The 14,370-nt window shown below is 35.4% G+C and overlaps 1 protein-coding gene across 1 annotated transcript; it reads right to left on the bottom strand.

Annotated features, from left to right (window-relative positions):
* Window positions 1-222: 222 nt before the first annotated feature.
* On the bottom strand, window positions 223-10,031 carry LOC128020613 (GTP-binding protein Rab-3D). Its single transcript, XM_052607235.1, has 5 exons — window positions 9,701-10,031; window positions 8,015-8,251; window positions 3,333-3,451; window positions 3,027-3,151; window positions 223-1,040 (listed from the first exon to the last, which is right to left on the bottom strand). The coding sequence occupies exons 2-5, from the start codon at window positions 8,249-8,251 to the stop codon at window positions 853-855; spliced, it is 669 nt and encodes a 222-aa protein (XP_052463195.1). The 5' UTR covers window positions 9,701-10,031; the 3' UTR covers window positions 223-852.
* Window positions 10,032-14,370: the final 4,339 nt, after the last annotated feature.

The raw sequence follows: 14,370 nt of genomic DNA, 5'->3' as shown, positions 1-14,370 counted from the left end.
AAATTATGTATCATGCACAAAGACCACAAACAAATGTCTGAATGTCACAGCACTTTTTTAGAGTAAGAGCAGGCAGGTCAACAAAAAATGCAGATACACATATAAAAAAAGTGATTTTTAAAAGTGATTTTTACTGTTCAAAAACCTTTGACTGGTAGTATGTATACACACACACACACACACACACACACACACAAAATATACACATTATATAAATACTCCTTTAGTGTCCACAGGGAAGCAAATTTATTGCATTCAAAGCAAATGGCAAGAACAATATAATCTGACTTAAGTACATACTTTGAAACAAGTAACAAAGTCATACGGACCGGATATTTCTAGAGCAGTCCTAAAATGCTTTATCACCTATATTGAAGTAAAACATGATCTTGCATCCATTAAAATAACCAAAGCTACTTCACAATGACAGCCAGATGCATTTTATCTGAACATGTTGTAAACAGGCACTGGAGTAATTTGAAACTTTCCTAAAAAGCTGAGATTTTTGGCATGTGAATTTCTGATTCCTGCAGTTTCATGCAGTATTTTCCCGGCTGGGTTAGTTCTCCTCATGATATCACAGTTCAGTGTATTGGCAGCCTCACATCACATTGAGATAAACCCATCCCATTTCAATTAATCCCTGAGGGGCCTGTTTATGTAACTGATGTAAAGCATAAGGTGACTATGCCATATTCTTACTGTTTGGTTGGCATTTCATACTATATATTGGCAGTACACTTGTGAAAGAGTCTCTCTTCTGGTGTACGTGTGTAAGAGAGAGAGGGAGTGAGTGAGTGCATGTGTGTGAATGTTTGCCTTCAAGTATGAGTGTTTGTTGAGAGATGATCATTAACATCCACAGCTGCTCTGTCCATCAGGGGGCGTGTCTTGCAGACTCGGGCCTTTGTGATTGATTAACATGCTCGGGTCTCCATCCAAACTCTCGTTCATTTTGTCACAGATGATGTCAACCAGCCGCTCAAACACCTGCTTGACGTTAATGTTGTCTTTTGCACTGGCCTCGAAAAACTGGAAGCCTGCAAAAAGACGGCAGAGTAAGAGGGAAAAAGAGGAGGATATATAAAGTTTCATACAAAAAACTGCAAATACTAACTGGCCACTAGGTGTAGGTGAATAATGTATTCTGCTAGTAATTATATTTTAATCAATTTTTCTATTTGGCCTATAAGTGGGACTTTTATTTTGACAGACACACAAAAGCACCTATTCTGTCTTCATTGGTTTACTTGTTATAGTAAATGAAATACGAATGGTATAATACTATTTCAAATACAGCCAGATATACACTTTTATATCATTTAAACAAGTCTTTGAATATCAAATAAATATTTAAATACATGAACCTCACAAATGTTGGTGAATCCAGCTGTTAGACCCACTTCTTGTGCTACAAAATTATTATTTCTGTGTGAAGTAAAATTTGGTTAAAATAAGTATAAAGTAATCTGTTTATTTTACAAATTTGTAAACTTTTTTTTAAAGGTTTTTTTTTATCAAATTATTTTTTCAAATGGATTTATCTAAAAAAATATATTATTTAAAATAATTATCATTTAATTACAGAAATTGTTATGAATACTATCTTTAAATTGAATATTTTTATTATAATAAAGAAGTCTCTTCTGCTCATCAAGGCTGCATTTATTTGATCAAAAATACAGAAAACAAACATGAATCTTGCAAAATGTTATTACAATATAAAATTATGGTTTCTATTTAATATTCTTTTAAATATCATTTATTTCTGTGATGCAAAGCTGAATTTCCTTCAGCCATTACTTCAGTATGTGTCACATGATCCTTAAGAAATCATTTTAATATGCTGATTTATTATTAGAATTATCAATGTTGCCAACCGTGGTGTTGCCAAATATTTTTTTCTAAACCATATAAGTTTTTTTCTATACTTTTTTCAGGATTCTTTTATTAACAAAAAGTTTAAAAGAACAGCATTTATACAAAATATATATATTTTATAACAATATAAATCTTTGCTATCACTTCTTAACAATTTGACATAATTTATCTTAACATCATCCTTGCAGAATAAAAAGTTTTATTTTTTTTAAAGAAAAAAATACAAATATACTGAACCCAAACTTCTGAACTGTAGTGTATATTGTTAGAAAAGATTTATATTTTAAATAAATGCTCTTCTTTTTTAACTTTTTATTCATAAAAATCCTGGAAAAAAGTATCACGTTCCAAAAAATTATTAAGCAGCAAAACAGTTTGCAACACTGATAATAAATCAGCATATTAGAATGATTTCTGAAGATCATGTGACACTGAAGACTGGAGGAATGATGCTGGAAATACATATTTTCATTACAGGAATAAACTAGCTTTTTATGTTTATTAAAATAGAAAAACGCTATTTTAGTTCATAATAATATTTCACAATATTTAATTTTTTCCCTGTATTTTTGATGAAATAAATGCAGCCTTGATGAGCAAAAGATCGTTCTGATCCCAAACTTTTGACCAGTAGTATGTGTGTGTGTGTGTGTGTGTGTGTGTGTGTATATATATATATATATATATATATATATATATATATATATATATAAATATATACACATATACACACACACGCATTTTATATCAGCCATCAAATAATCCATATTGGTCGATCATCAGCATACACTATAATTCTACACTACATGGTGCGTTATATCTAACATCTATTGGGCAATAAAGGCAGATTCACACCCTTTGAGCAACACACTTGCTCTCAGTACTTTGAAATGCCTGTATCATTCCTTCCTGTCTTTTTTTGTCCATATAAGGCTCTGAAGCACAAAGGAAATTAAGAGGGTGGTGAAGCATGAACGGGGTCCAAAATGAACGCTCGCCAAGCCCTTAATGAGAGTAGCATTTGGCTTTAAATTAAACTTCAACATTTCATGGTTTCAATAAATAATTTGTCTACCACAATTAAAATAATTTAATCCTCCCAGCATGTCCTTTCAAGCCTGTTTTTAATATGTGCTGTAACATGCCTAGCTCATTAGCCAGTCTCTGTCCGTCCTCCCTGGACATCAGCCTGTCGTCCTCCAGATCACATTTGTTCCCCACCAGAATCACCTGAGCGTTGTCCCATGAGTACGTTTTAATCTGAGTCGCCCTGGAACACACACACAAACACACGAATGAAGTCAATTCTGACATGCTCAAAACGTGTGCATCACTTTAACAAGGAACATTTGACCTTTCAATCATTCTCACTACCTGGGGTCATAGTAGGATGATTTACTTTGGGATTTAGCATCTGACTCTAGGACTGTAAATAAAGGAAGTAAACTCACCAGTCTTGCACAGCGTAGAAGGATTCTTGGTTAGTGATGTCATACATTAGCAGGAAGCCCATGGCCCCTCTGTAGTACGCTGTGGTGATAGTGCGGTACCTCTCCTGCCCTGCTGTGTCCTGAGGAACCACATACAAAAAAATACAGCCATCAACGTCTCCTTTCAGTATTCTTTTAGTTCAGTAAACACACACACACACACACACACCTCATATCTAAAAGCATTTTTTCTCAAAACTGCACAGCAGAAAGCCTATGGTTTGCTGAAAGCGTTCATTGTTTTATGCTTTTATAGTCAACTTCATGAGTTATTTTTCTTAATTATTCGTTGCTGTTATTTCTTATTACAAGAGTCTAATATCCCAGTAAATATTCCATAATAGTGCAACAAATATTATGTAATATAAAATGAAATATAAAAAAAAAAAAAAAAAAATACACTTAGATTCACAAGGTTTAATGCAAGTAAAATATCTGTTTTAAAATAATGTATTCTACACAGCATTCACTATATTAGTTTAGCAAATTGTAATATTTGAATTTAAATATTTTCCTCCACGTATTTTTTATAAAACTTTTCAAACACGTAAAATACCAGAAGGGGATTATAAACAATTTTTGATTAGGTATTTAATAATGTAACCATGGTCTTATACAGGGATCACATAACTAGTCATCTTTAGGAAACCTGTTGGCTAAAAAAAAATGTGTGTTTAAAAATCACAGCATTATTGACAATGCTGGATAATTTCACATTGCCAGCAAATTCCCTGTAAATATATCTTGAATATTTGACAGTCTGCCTAACTTCTGCAGTAAATGCAATGCAAACAAACAGTCAGATGTTCAGAGTTTAACAGCCATGTTAATGTGGTTACTAGGCAACGTTTGATTAGTTTCCATGATACTGAGAAGCCCTGACGTGATTTAGAATGCTGCGACCTCACATATGCAGGTAACCATAGTAACCATTGGTTTGGGCAGCTGTTCGAGACTTGTGTATATGCATGGATTGTATTTTAGTGGAAGAGCTGAATTTAAACTAATGGGAGCTTGACAAAAGCCTCAGCCCCTTCTTTCAACAGAGATACGATGTGCCACCTGCCCTTCACACACACACACACACACACACACACACACACACACACACACACACACGGTGACTAACTTCACAACAAAGAGAAGTGAATCAGATCTGTAAACATTCTGCCTACTGCCATCTCAGATGCTGAAAGACCTTAAAGCACACCTTAGAGTCAGGACATGTAAATTAAAATGTACCAACAGCCATGACTGTGTCAGCAATACAGCAGTTCATGTATAATATTTGCTCTTCCTTCCTAGCAAAATGACTCAATTTACTTTCGTCATTGTCTTTAAATCAAGAACTCCTCCTTTAAGTAAACAGAGAATATTTAAATGTGAACACGCACATATAACTTTCCACAAATAAGACATACTCTGGTGTCCAAAGTGTTTATAAAAAGCACTGGAAGCCACAAATCCCCATGTTTTTTGTGTTCTGGGAACTAAAGAATATTAGATCAACTATAAAATACTATAAAAGACCTTAAGCTCTTACAATGAGGTTTTGTGCCTGTACCATTTCAGATGTCTTGAAATAAACTTATAGTCATAATGTCATAATTTTGAATGGATAATATATATATATATATATATATATATATATATATATATATATATATATATATATATATACTACATTTTAAATTATTTTAATTATTAATGAACTAAACATAATATTTACATTCACTGGCCATTTATAAAAAAAAACCAAAACTTTTTAATACTTTAAGGCCTTATTTTTCACCTTATTAGTGGGATGTATAATAACACACTTGTGTATGGAGACACAGGCATCATTGGTTTACTTCATACTGCACATTCTCATTGCTATAGCTATATAGTCAATAAAACATGACTGATTATTAACTAAACACCTCCAGACATTTAGAAAAGGCTCTGTGTCTTCCCCACCCTCTAAATACACCACACACACAGAGACACACATCACAAGGCTTGGTCTGCGCTCTTGGAGCTTGACAACCGAAGAGGACCTACAGAATATGAAACCGAATCTACAGACACAGTAGGAATGAAGGATGTGTTTCCACCATCAGTGAGGATTTTACACTACGCTTCCCTACAGGTGCAGCCTGAAACAGATGCAATGCCTAAAGCAAAAAATAAAATGCAAATAACTATATAATTATGCATACAGTAACATTAGTTAAAATAGCAAAATAAATGTATGCATCAATTTTCTAGCATGAATTGATGGATGTCTAAAATATAAAGTAAGTAGAAGTCTAAAACAGGCGGGAGGTCCGGCCCGCGTCTGAACTATGAAGTGAAAATTGGCCCGATCTGAAATGCAGGGCTCTAGTGTCCGTTGTTGAACCACAGGGAGACTTTCAGAGTCGCAGAGACTTTTTGTTCCCTTGAACGGTGTGACCTCTGATTTGTTTTAGTCCATTGAGAAATTAGGTCGCACTCCAGAGCCCTGAATATTTATTTATAACATGATAAAACATGATAATCAGAACCAAAACAGATGTTTTCAAAAGGTAAGCTCTATTCTGGAAAAAGGGGCGGGGAACAGCAGCTCATTTGCATTTAAAGGACAGGCACGAAAAACTGCGTGTTTCTGCTTCCACTCAAAATAGGCATTTTCAAAATGATATAATAAATGATCTGTGGGGTATTTTGAATGAAACACATTCTGGGGACAACAGAGACATAATAATATGTCACCTTTAAGTATGGGATCACAGGTAAATCACAATTGCATGCATTTCAATTTCTGTGTAATAAACCTGTATGGTAAGCTATAAATGAAAAAATATATAAATACACCCATGCAATGGGTCGCCACTTGATGTCCAATGTAAAATGTGAAACCGCTGATCTAATGTATTTTAAAGCATCACAGAAATATGATATAACAATTTGGACTATGCCATAAGCAGCCATCAGACTTGACATGATGTCATATTTCTGAAGCTTATTTAATGGTACCAAACAAAACTAGTTTTGCATTTAAAAATCTAATTATTTAAGCTCTATTATCGTCAATCTCAGAAAACTGCAGGCAGAGCTGAGCTGTTCTATGGTGGGTTATCAACACACAAGTGCATTCTGGGAAAATGCCACTCGGCACATCTGAGGCGTTCTCACCCACTTCCTTTCATCAACAGAAAGAGCTGTCGCTTCCTCTGTCGATGAAGTCTGCGGCTGCGAAACGGCGCACAACAAAAAGAGTGTAACTGTATATTTCACTTAGAACTACACTCTGGACTATAACTGGATCACAAATAATTTCTTGGCAGGACTGCGCCGTGGGTAGTTGATATTCTGATCCATTTCCTGTCTGGGTATTGATTCAGTTAGTGATTTAAAGCAGAAGGCAGATGCATGCTGGTCTGGACTGTCAAAAAGCACAACCAATTTGATTTTATGGCTTTCATTTTCTAAAGGTTCCCTCAAAATGGATTTGGCCCTGTGTGTGTGTGTGTGTGTGTGTGTGTGTGTGTGTGTGTGTGTGTGTGCGCTCCACAAATAATGCATCAAATGATGGGGCCATCTGCTTTGGGTAACTCTGGATGTTCTGTAACATCATCCATCGTTGCTGACACATACCTCACCTAGATTATCTTGATCAAGATATCACTAATCATGCTGACAGACGATTGACAGATCCTCTTTTCACAAACTAGACTTTGGCAATGAGACACAAACACACATGCATATATATGGGAACCAAAAGCATTGCACCAAATGTCTCGTATAGTGCAGCAGTCAAGTTCCAGAAGTTCAAATCTTATTAAATTTCTCCATAGGGGAATACATTTTTAACAATAACTTTAAAACCTTTTTAGATAGCCCTACCTGACCTAGATAGACCTACCAACACCATCAACCTGCATTATTTCAACCTATTTAAAAAAAAATAATAATAATAATAATAATGAAAAAAAATATATATATTTTTTTTTTTCGATGACACTCGGAATACTTCATGGTACTGTATTTCTAAGCCATTGAGTACACAGCCTTGTCCTTTTGTCTGATTTTCAAATAGGTTTTGCTTCAAATCAAAGTTTCAAATGTTGTGATTCACCTTGTAGCTGGTTGGTTTGGTTTATGGCTTAGAAATCTTTAAAGAAACCCTATGGGAAAAATGAATGGGAAGTTAAGGCTTGTCCTCCAGGGTTGCCAGGTCTGCAAAACAAAACCATCCCCCCTTCGTGGGTTCGCTCCATCAGAATCTGAATTCTGATTGGCTGTCATTGTTTTGCCATTCTGAAAGTGACTCCAAAGATATCGTTCCTCTGAATCGTTATCATTATAAATGTGGTGTGGACTCGATTTGTATAAGTATATCTTTGTCATTACAGTTATCGTCCTTGGTTTAAACATGCCTTTAGACGGGAAAAGTCTTTCTGATTGATATCTAAAACATCCAACCAGAGGTTATTTTGTTTTTATGTGCCATGTAGGGGAGGGAAATCTAAAAATGTAGTTGATAGATACCACAATAATATACAATCAAAGAATACATTTAAATAAAAACCTTAAATAAACAAAATTTGTTGAAATTCTACTCACCCTCCTCATTTTAACTATATAAATGACTCCTATGTCCCATTTTTCAAACTCACCCATATTTGCAGCTTGACTCGTTTCTCATTGCGGTAAACAGTTTTGACTTTGAAGTCGATGCCGACCGTGCTAACAAACGCAGAGGTGAAGGAGTCATCAGCGTAACGGAACAGAAAACTAGTTTTTCCAACGCTGCTGTTGCCAATGATGAGGAGCTTGAACATGTAGTCAAAATTCTGATCGGCTACATCCTTCTGCACCTGTGTCTGATGACGGGTTTCATTGGCCGACGCCATCTAGAGGGGTGGAGGGAAAGTGTGAATGTAAGACAGACAAGTCATAAAGTCACCATTTACTGTGTTAGTAAATAATGAAGGTTGTCAGACAGAAGAGAACACCATCGTATGTCAGGCCCTGAGGAAGCTATGGCTCTTCTGTCCATTTAGCTAAAGCCCTGTTGATACACTTGATCACTCATATGTAGTTAAAGTATTCTTCCAGCACTGGCATCCATCTATCTTCCTTTCTTTGTGCATCAGACATGCTGAGTGAGGATCTTTCCTTGATTTAAAGGCCATTACAGCAGAAACTAACTCAGCACAATTCATTCTGGCCATAAAAACAGTACTTAAAGTGGAAAGCATATAATGAGAATACTTTAAGGAAGAGTTAAACCCCCTCCCCCCCCCCCCCAAAAAAAAGTGTGTGAACAATGTATTACTCTATTTGTATTTGATATACTATTTTTATTTTATAAGCAATTTTAGTATACTAGTATTAATATTTTCAATTAGCATTCATTTTTATATTTTTGTTTTCATTTTAATTTAAGTGGTTTAGTCATTTTGTTATGTGCTTTTTTGTCATTTTTATTATTTTTTACAAAATATAAAAAAATATATTTCATATTTCAATTCGGTTTGTGTTTTAGTACTTTTATTTCAATTTTAGTTAGTAAGTTTAAGGTTTATTTCAAGTTCTGATTATTTCAATTTTATTTTCTTCAGTTTCTGTGAAAAACAACTTAAATCCTGGTCTGTTCATCGCACAAGCTATATTTTGTCTTTAAAGACTTGAAATACAGCTCATAAGTCATTTGGTTTACTATTATAATAATTTATACCTCTTTTTTTTCGAGACTTTCACGCAAAGACTATGAATTATTTTTCATTGGAAAAAAAGCAGCATTAAGACTCTTCAAAAATTCTTTATTTAAGAAAAACAAAATAAACCCTCTTATAGCATATGACTATATTAAACTAAACAAGTATTGCATCCTGCTCAAGCATATGAGAAAGAGTTGATCACATCAACACCTGTAAGTACCTGAAGAGGGAGTTACCAGGATATGACACACCTTACACATATGATTGAACACAATGCGGTTGTGCCACAGTGACTCTACATATGCATTTTTAAATAAAATGATAAGGGATCCCTTTTGCAAAGACAAGGATGAGATGACAGGTTACATTTGATCTGATGCTGGTCGACCCAAACAGCAGCACACACCCTGAACTGTGAAACTTTATCAAACATAATTTCAGTTTACATTAGCAAGTCAAACACATTCAGAAAATATACATTTGAGCATGCCATCAAAAGCTGAGTTTTAGGGTTGAAAGGTAAATTAATAGCCAACTGAAACGGCTCTAATTGTGCTTCCATATGGACATCTTCCTTACCACTGTAAGCGACTAAAGAAAAATGCGTATCCGTCGGGCACAGACAGAACAGTGACTAACCTTATCCGGCTCTTCTTAGAGGTGTTTATTTTATTCTATGCACTTGATGTTGCGCTTTTCCTCAGCTGGTTTCGGACATCCAGTCCTCGCAGATGCAGTTTCACTTTTCCCGCAAAACACACTGGAAAGGGTCCACTCGCCTTATCGGCTTAAAAACCGACCATCCCCTTCCCAAAAGAGGGGCGTTGCAAAATCAGACGCTTGATGACTGCAGAGACCTGGCTGTCGACCAGTTATTTGTTCGTGCTGAAACTGCGCCGACTGTTTCCAGATCAGCCAGTGCCCTGGCGAGCCTCCAGCCCGCACTCACGGAGCAACCAATCAACGGTCCCCTGTTAGCCACACAGCAGTATCTTCTGCGATTTACATACGGGCCATTCTGTGAAACGAGGGCCATTCGCATTTTCACATCGTGATAAAAAAAAAAAACAGAAGAGTAACAAGATCGACCGTTTTACAGTTGAGTTACACAAGCTTTTTGGCCGATAAACCGTGCCTTTTTATAAGAAAGAGAATTTGAAGCTGATATTTCTACAAATATTCACCAGTTGATCAGTTCTATATAAATATATATATATATATATATATATATATATATATATATATATATATATATATATATATATATATATATATATCCAGGTGCATATACAGAAACAAGCTTATCTGAAATATTCTAGTCACAAAAGAGGAAAACAAAAGGCGAGGAAAACAAAAGGCAAACACCATCAGAAATTGAGCAATCAAAGGCATGGCTATGAAACTCACACTCAGGTTTCAGCCTGCTGTGCACACTCGGTGTTTATGAAATACAAAGCTATGTATTATTTTAGCAGATCGGTTTATTTAAACTAGTTTTCACTTACACTACACACATCTTTAAAAACGTTTTATTAACTCTGTTAAATTGAACTAAATAATACATCTTTCAAACCCACGATAAAAAATAAAGAAATAAAATAAAATACTTTGGATCAAAACTGGAAAACACCTAAAGGGGCTGACAAACAATCAGAAGAAAGAAAACTAGCTTTTACCTTCTAAAAGTAATCTAACAAATAAAATTAACTCCTCTGTGTAGAACTGTGTAATGTAAACTGTAAGGAAAAAGATGTAAATGTAAAGCCTATCTGTTTTTATAAGTCTATCTATTTAGCTGCCCGTTGGTGCATTGAGGTTTGTGATTGGCTGGATCACTGGCCTCCTACAGCTTCTGAAACTCCTGCTGATTGGACCGCACAAGCTCTGGCTCTTCCCTAATCATGACGTTTCCTTTGTTGCTCTGGACAGGTCCAGATGAGGGAGCCAGTGATCAGTTCCACCAATGCAAACTTATAGTGGATCAGCTGTGCTCATCTCATGCCTCACACAGATGGCTGTAACAGAGGTCAAAACAGATTGGAAACTATCAATTAGCTCCAAATCCACTTGCAAATGAACAACAGATACGATTTCGACATCTGTCAAACCTCTCAGTGTGTGTGCTTTCATCTAAATCCTTTAAGTCTGCTCTAATGCATCATCACAGTCTGCCGCAGCCGGGTGTAACAGCTTGCAGAAATTACAGCAGTGTGTACTGAAATAACATGACAGTTTTACTACCTGCAAGTTCTGACTATGAATCGTTTCATACTGCATGCCACAGAGTTGTGAGGACATGCTAAATAACGGGTTCAAGGTTTACACAGTCAGTAAGAATTGAAATATGATGGAATGTTCTCTCAGACGCCGCGTCATCCAGATTAACCACTCCACCCCCAGAACGAAAGCTACGTTTCCAGCCCTAACACTTTCATCAAGTCATTAAATGACATCTGAGAATACACAGAAAGAACAGATTAGGAAGTAAAGCAGAGTTATATTACACTTTATGAACAATAAAAAATAGACCGCACATTCTTTAAGTTGAAAATTTTGTTCTACTGATTCATTACCACACACAGTTGGGACCACACACTCTCAACCAGTCATTTTCCCAAATCAGGCATATTGTCAAAGGCGACAAGTCCTGTAAGGATGGAGGCCACCCAAAGAAATTATATTAACTGTATGCATGTTGCTAAATATTACACAGAAATACTTGTTTCTGATTGGTCCATGAAAACATTTCACAATCAAATGCTTTGTATTATAACCACTGAACTGTATTCCAGTTTCAGTATTCACTTACTAATGCAACTTAAACAATATTTGTATATGTACAGGTAGGCCTACATGAAACTAACAAAGCAACATGGTAGCCAGGGTCAATTATAGTGCATTTTACAAAAAATACTTGACCATAGATTGAAGTGAATGGCCAATAAGAAGCAAGCATTCCAGAGCGCTTTGTGTCAGGCAAAATATGAAGCATAATTAAAATAATTTATCATTTTTGCTCATTTATCTTAATCTCTGAAATGAACAATTGTGGTTGTCATAGCTGACATAAATGATGTATTATAGAAGCGTGTTTTGACTTAAGTTTTTATATCACAAAATGTGAGAATGTTTTGATATAATATCTTTTGGGACATATCTGCCGAACTCTAAAATGCATGTGCACGTTCTCTTTGAGAAGAATCATTCTTGTGAAACTAATATTTCTTGGCCGTGGCATATGCAGACTGAAAAGTTTAAAAGTGTGTAAAATATGCAAATGTCATTGCATCACTTACTCAATACTTACACAAGTTGTGCATATTCTGAACATCTATTTTTGAGTGTGAAGGATTAAAATACTTTTTGTTTTAATGACCCCAGAGACTATTAATTAATAACTGCTGTCAAGGAACCAAATGAAGGGGATGAGGTCTAGTCTCTATCCCACTTCAGAAAAATAACAAAACCATTTTATGCTTTCATTACTTTCGTGTAGATATATTTATTCCTGTCCCAACATATAGACACTAACTGATGATATTTAGTTTATGTTTAATTACCTTCTGATCTTCTGATACTAAGGATGATACAATAACATCAAATTTTGAGAAATTTAAAGATAAAGGTTAATATGTTATATAAGGCAAACTGATCCATAATGAAGCACTTTAACCAGTCGATTCTGAGTTTAAAAGTTTTTGTGCAGTAGATGATCCCCTTTAAATTGATCAGAGAACATCTTAATTGATACACTATTTAAACAATTACTGTATAATGCTTGTCCACATAAAGATGATTATTTGGTTGAGTTATGCTGGACTGGGATCCGGAGAAAGGGACTTGGCGCAGTATTTGTGGTCGTTCACTAGACGTGAGCCTGAGATGGCACTTTAATGTCTTTAATGTCTGTGTCTCGCCGTGCCAAGAGCAAACATTCTGGCCTATAACAAGACAAAAACAGTTTCAGAATTTTTAGGGCTTTCTTGAACTTTCTAGAAGTAACTGGTGTGCTTTCTGAATTATTCAGTATTTTTCATTAGCATATTACTGACAGTTTTTCACTGTCATCAGTAATCAAGCCAAACATGCATCCATTTTACTATTATGAGTGTTGGCATAAAAATAAACAATATCTTCTATATCTGATGAGGACATGAACATAGTAGTCATCTCATAATTACAGTGATTTTGGCTTTAATGCAGCATGTGGCCTCATGTTGGCACATTCTGAGGCTTATGGTGGATCGATCAGAGTTGGACTCTTGTGCTGCATTACTTGTTTATACAAATCTACTCTTAATTGCATGTTTGTTTTATCTTCTGTACCTATTTGCACTTTAAATCAATAAGCACTTTGATAGTGCCAAAGAAAAGCCAGTTTGCGTTGGTGTTTTAAACAGATATTTAATCCTAACAGTGCTTAGAGCTAAATTCTGTACACATCTACATTCTCTGCATTTCTTGGAGTTGAACAGCATATACTGGTAAAGTTGAAGCATTTACTAATGTATTGTAACAAACATCAGTTACATTCTTAAAATGGCAAAAATGTGACTCATAGTTTCTATTTCAAAATATGACATCTAGGATGTCACCAGCAAGCATAGTATGCATACACATTTAATTAGGAGTGACACGAGTGATGCATCAAAATGTAAACATTGCAGATATACACACTACCTTGTGCCGATTCAGTAAAAGTTCTGTTCTTCTTATTTTTACGTGACAAATGTTTTGGAAATGTTGCTGTTTGTCAACTCGTACCATAATGAAAGGAGTTTTCCTTTAACCTCTTTTGATTTCTTTTTTTTAAGTTTAACCTCGAACTAAGTTCATGTTTCTTTTCTGAATCAATGTATTCAAATATTTATACTATTTTATTTGTACCACTTGTTTTCTAACGAGGAAATGAATTTAGGCACAGAATTGCCATAGGGCACTGCTCATATTTTGTATTTCTTTGCAAAACTGTTGGGCAAAGTTGTTAAACTACAACATTTGTTTTACTTTTGTATGCAGTGAGGGCTTTCCAGTTTATGACATTTGTATTATATAGTGCACATACCATGTTCCTGACATCAGCAGACAGTTCGAATCTGGGTCCTTTGCTGAACTGGGTGCTCATGGTCTCTGTCCTGTTGATGTTCCTGTGGTCTGTATCTGCTCTCTGAGCTGCGGCCCAGGAGTTCTGCTCTGATCTCTCTCCATCTTATAAATGCCCTTCTGTCCATGTGTCATACTGTACAAGTCTGCAGCTCATTGGCTGAGGCCTCTTGACCACCTAAACAGTCATGAGCATGAATGTGCTG

The sequence above is a fragment of the Carassius gibelio genome, chromosome A1 (assembly GCF_023724105.1).
Source record: "Carassius gibelio isolate Cgi1373 ecotype wild population from Czech Republic chromosome A1, carGib1.2-hapl.c, whole genome shotgun sequence".
NCBI classification, from domain to species: Eukaryota; Metazoa; Chordata; class Actinopteri; order Cypriniformes; family Cyprinidae; genus Carassius; species Carassius gibelio.
The sequence above is the reverse complement of the archived record's forward strand: the minus strand, read 5'-3'. Positions and strand labels throughout refer to the sequence as shown.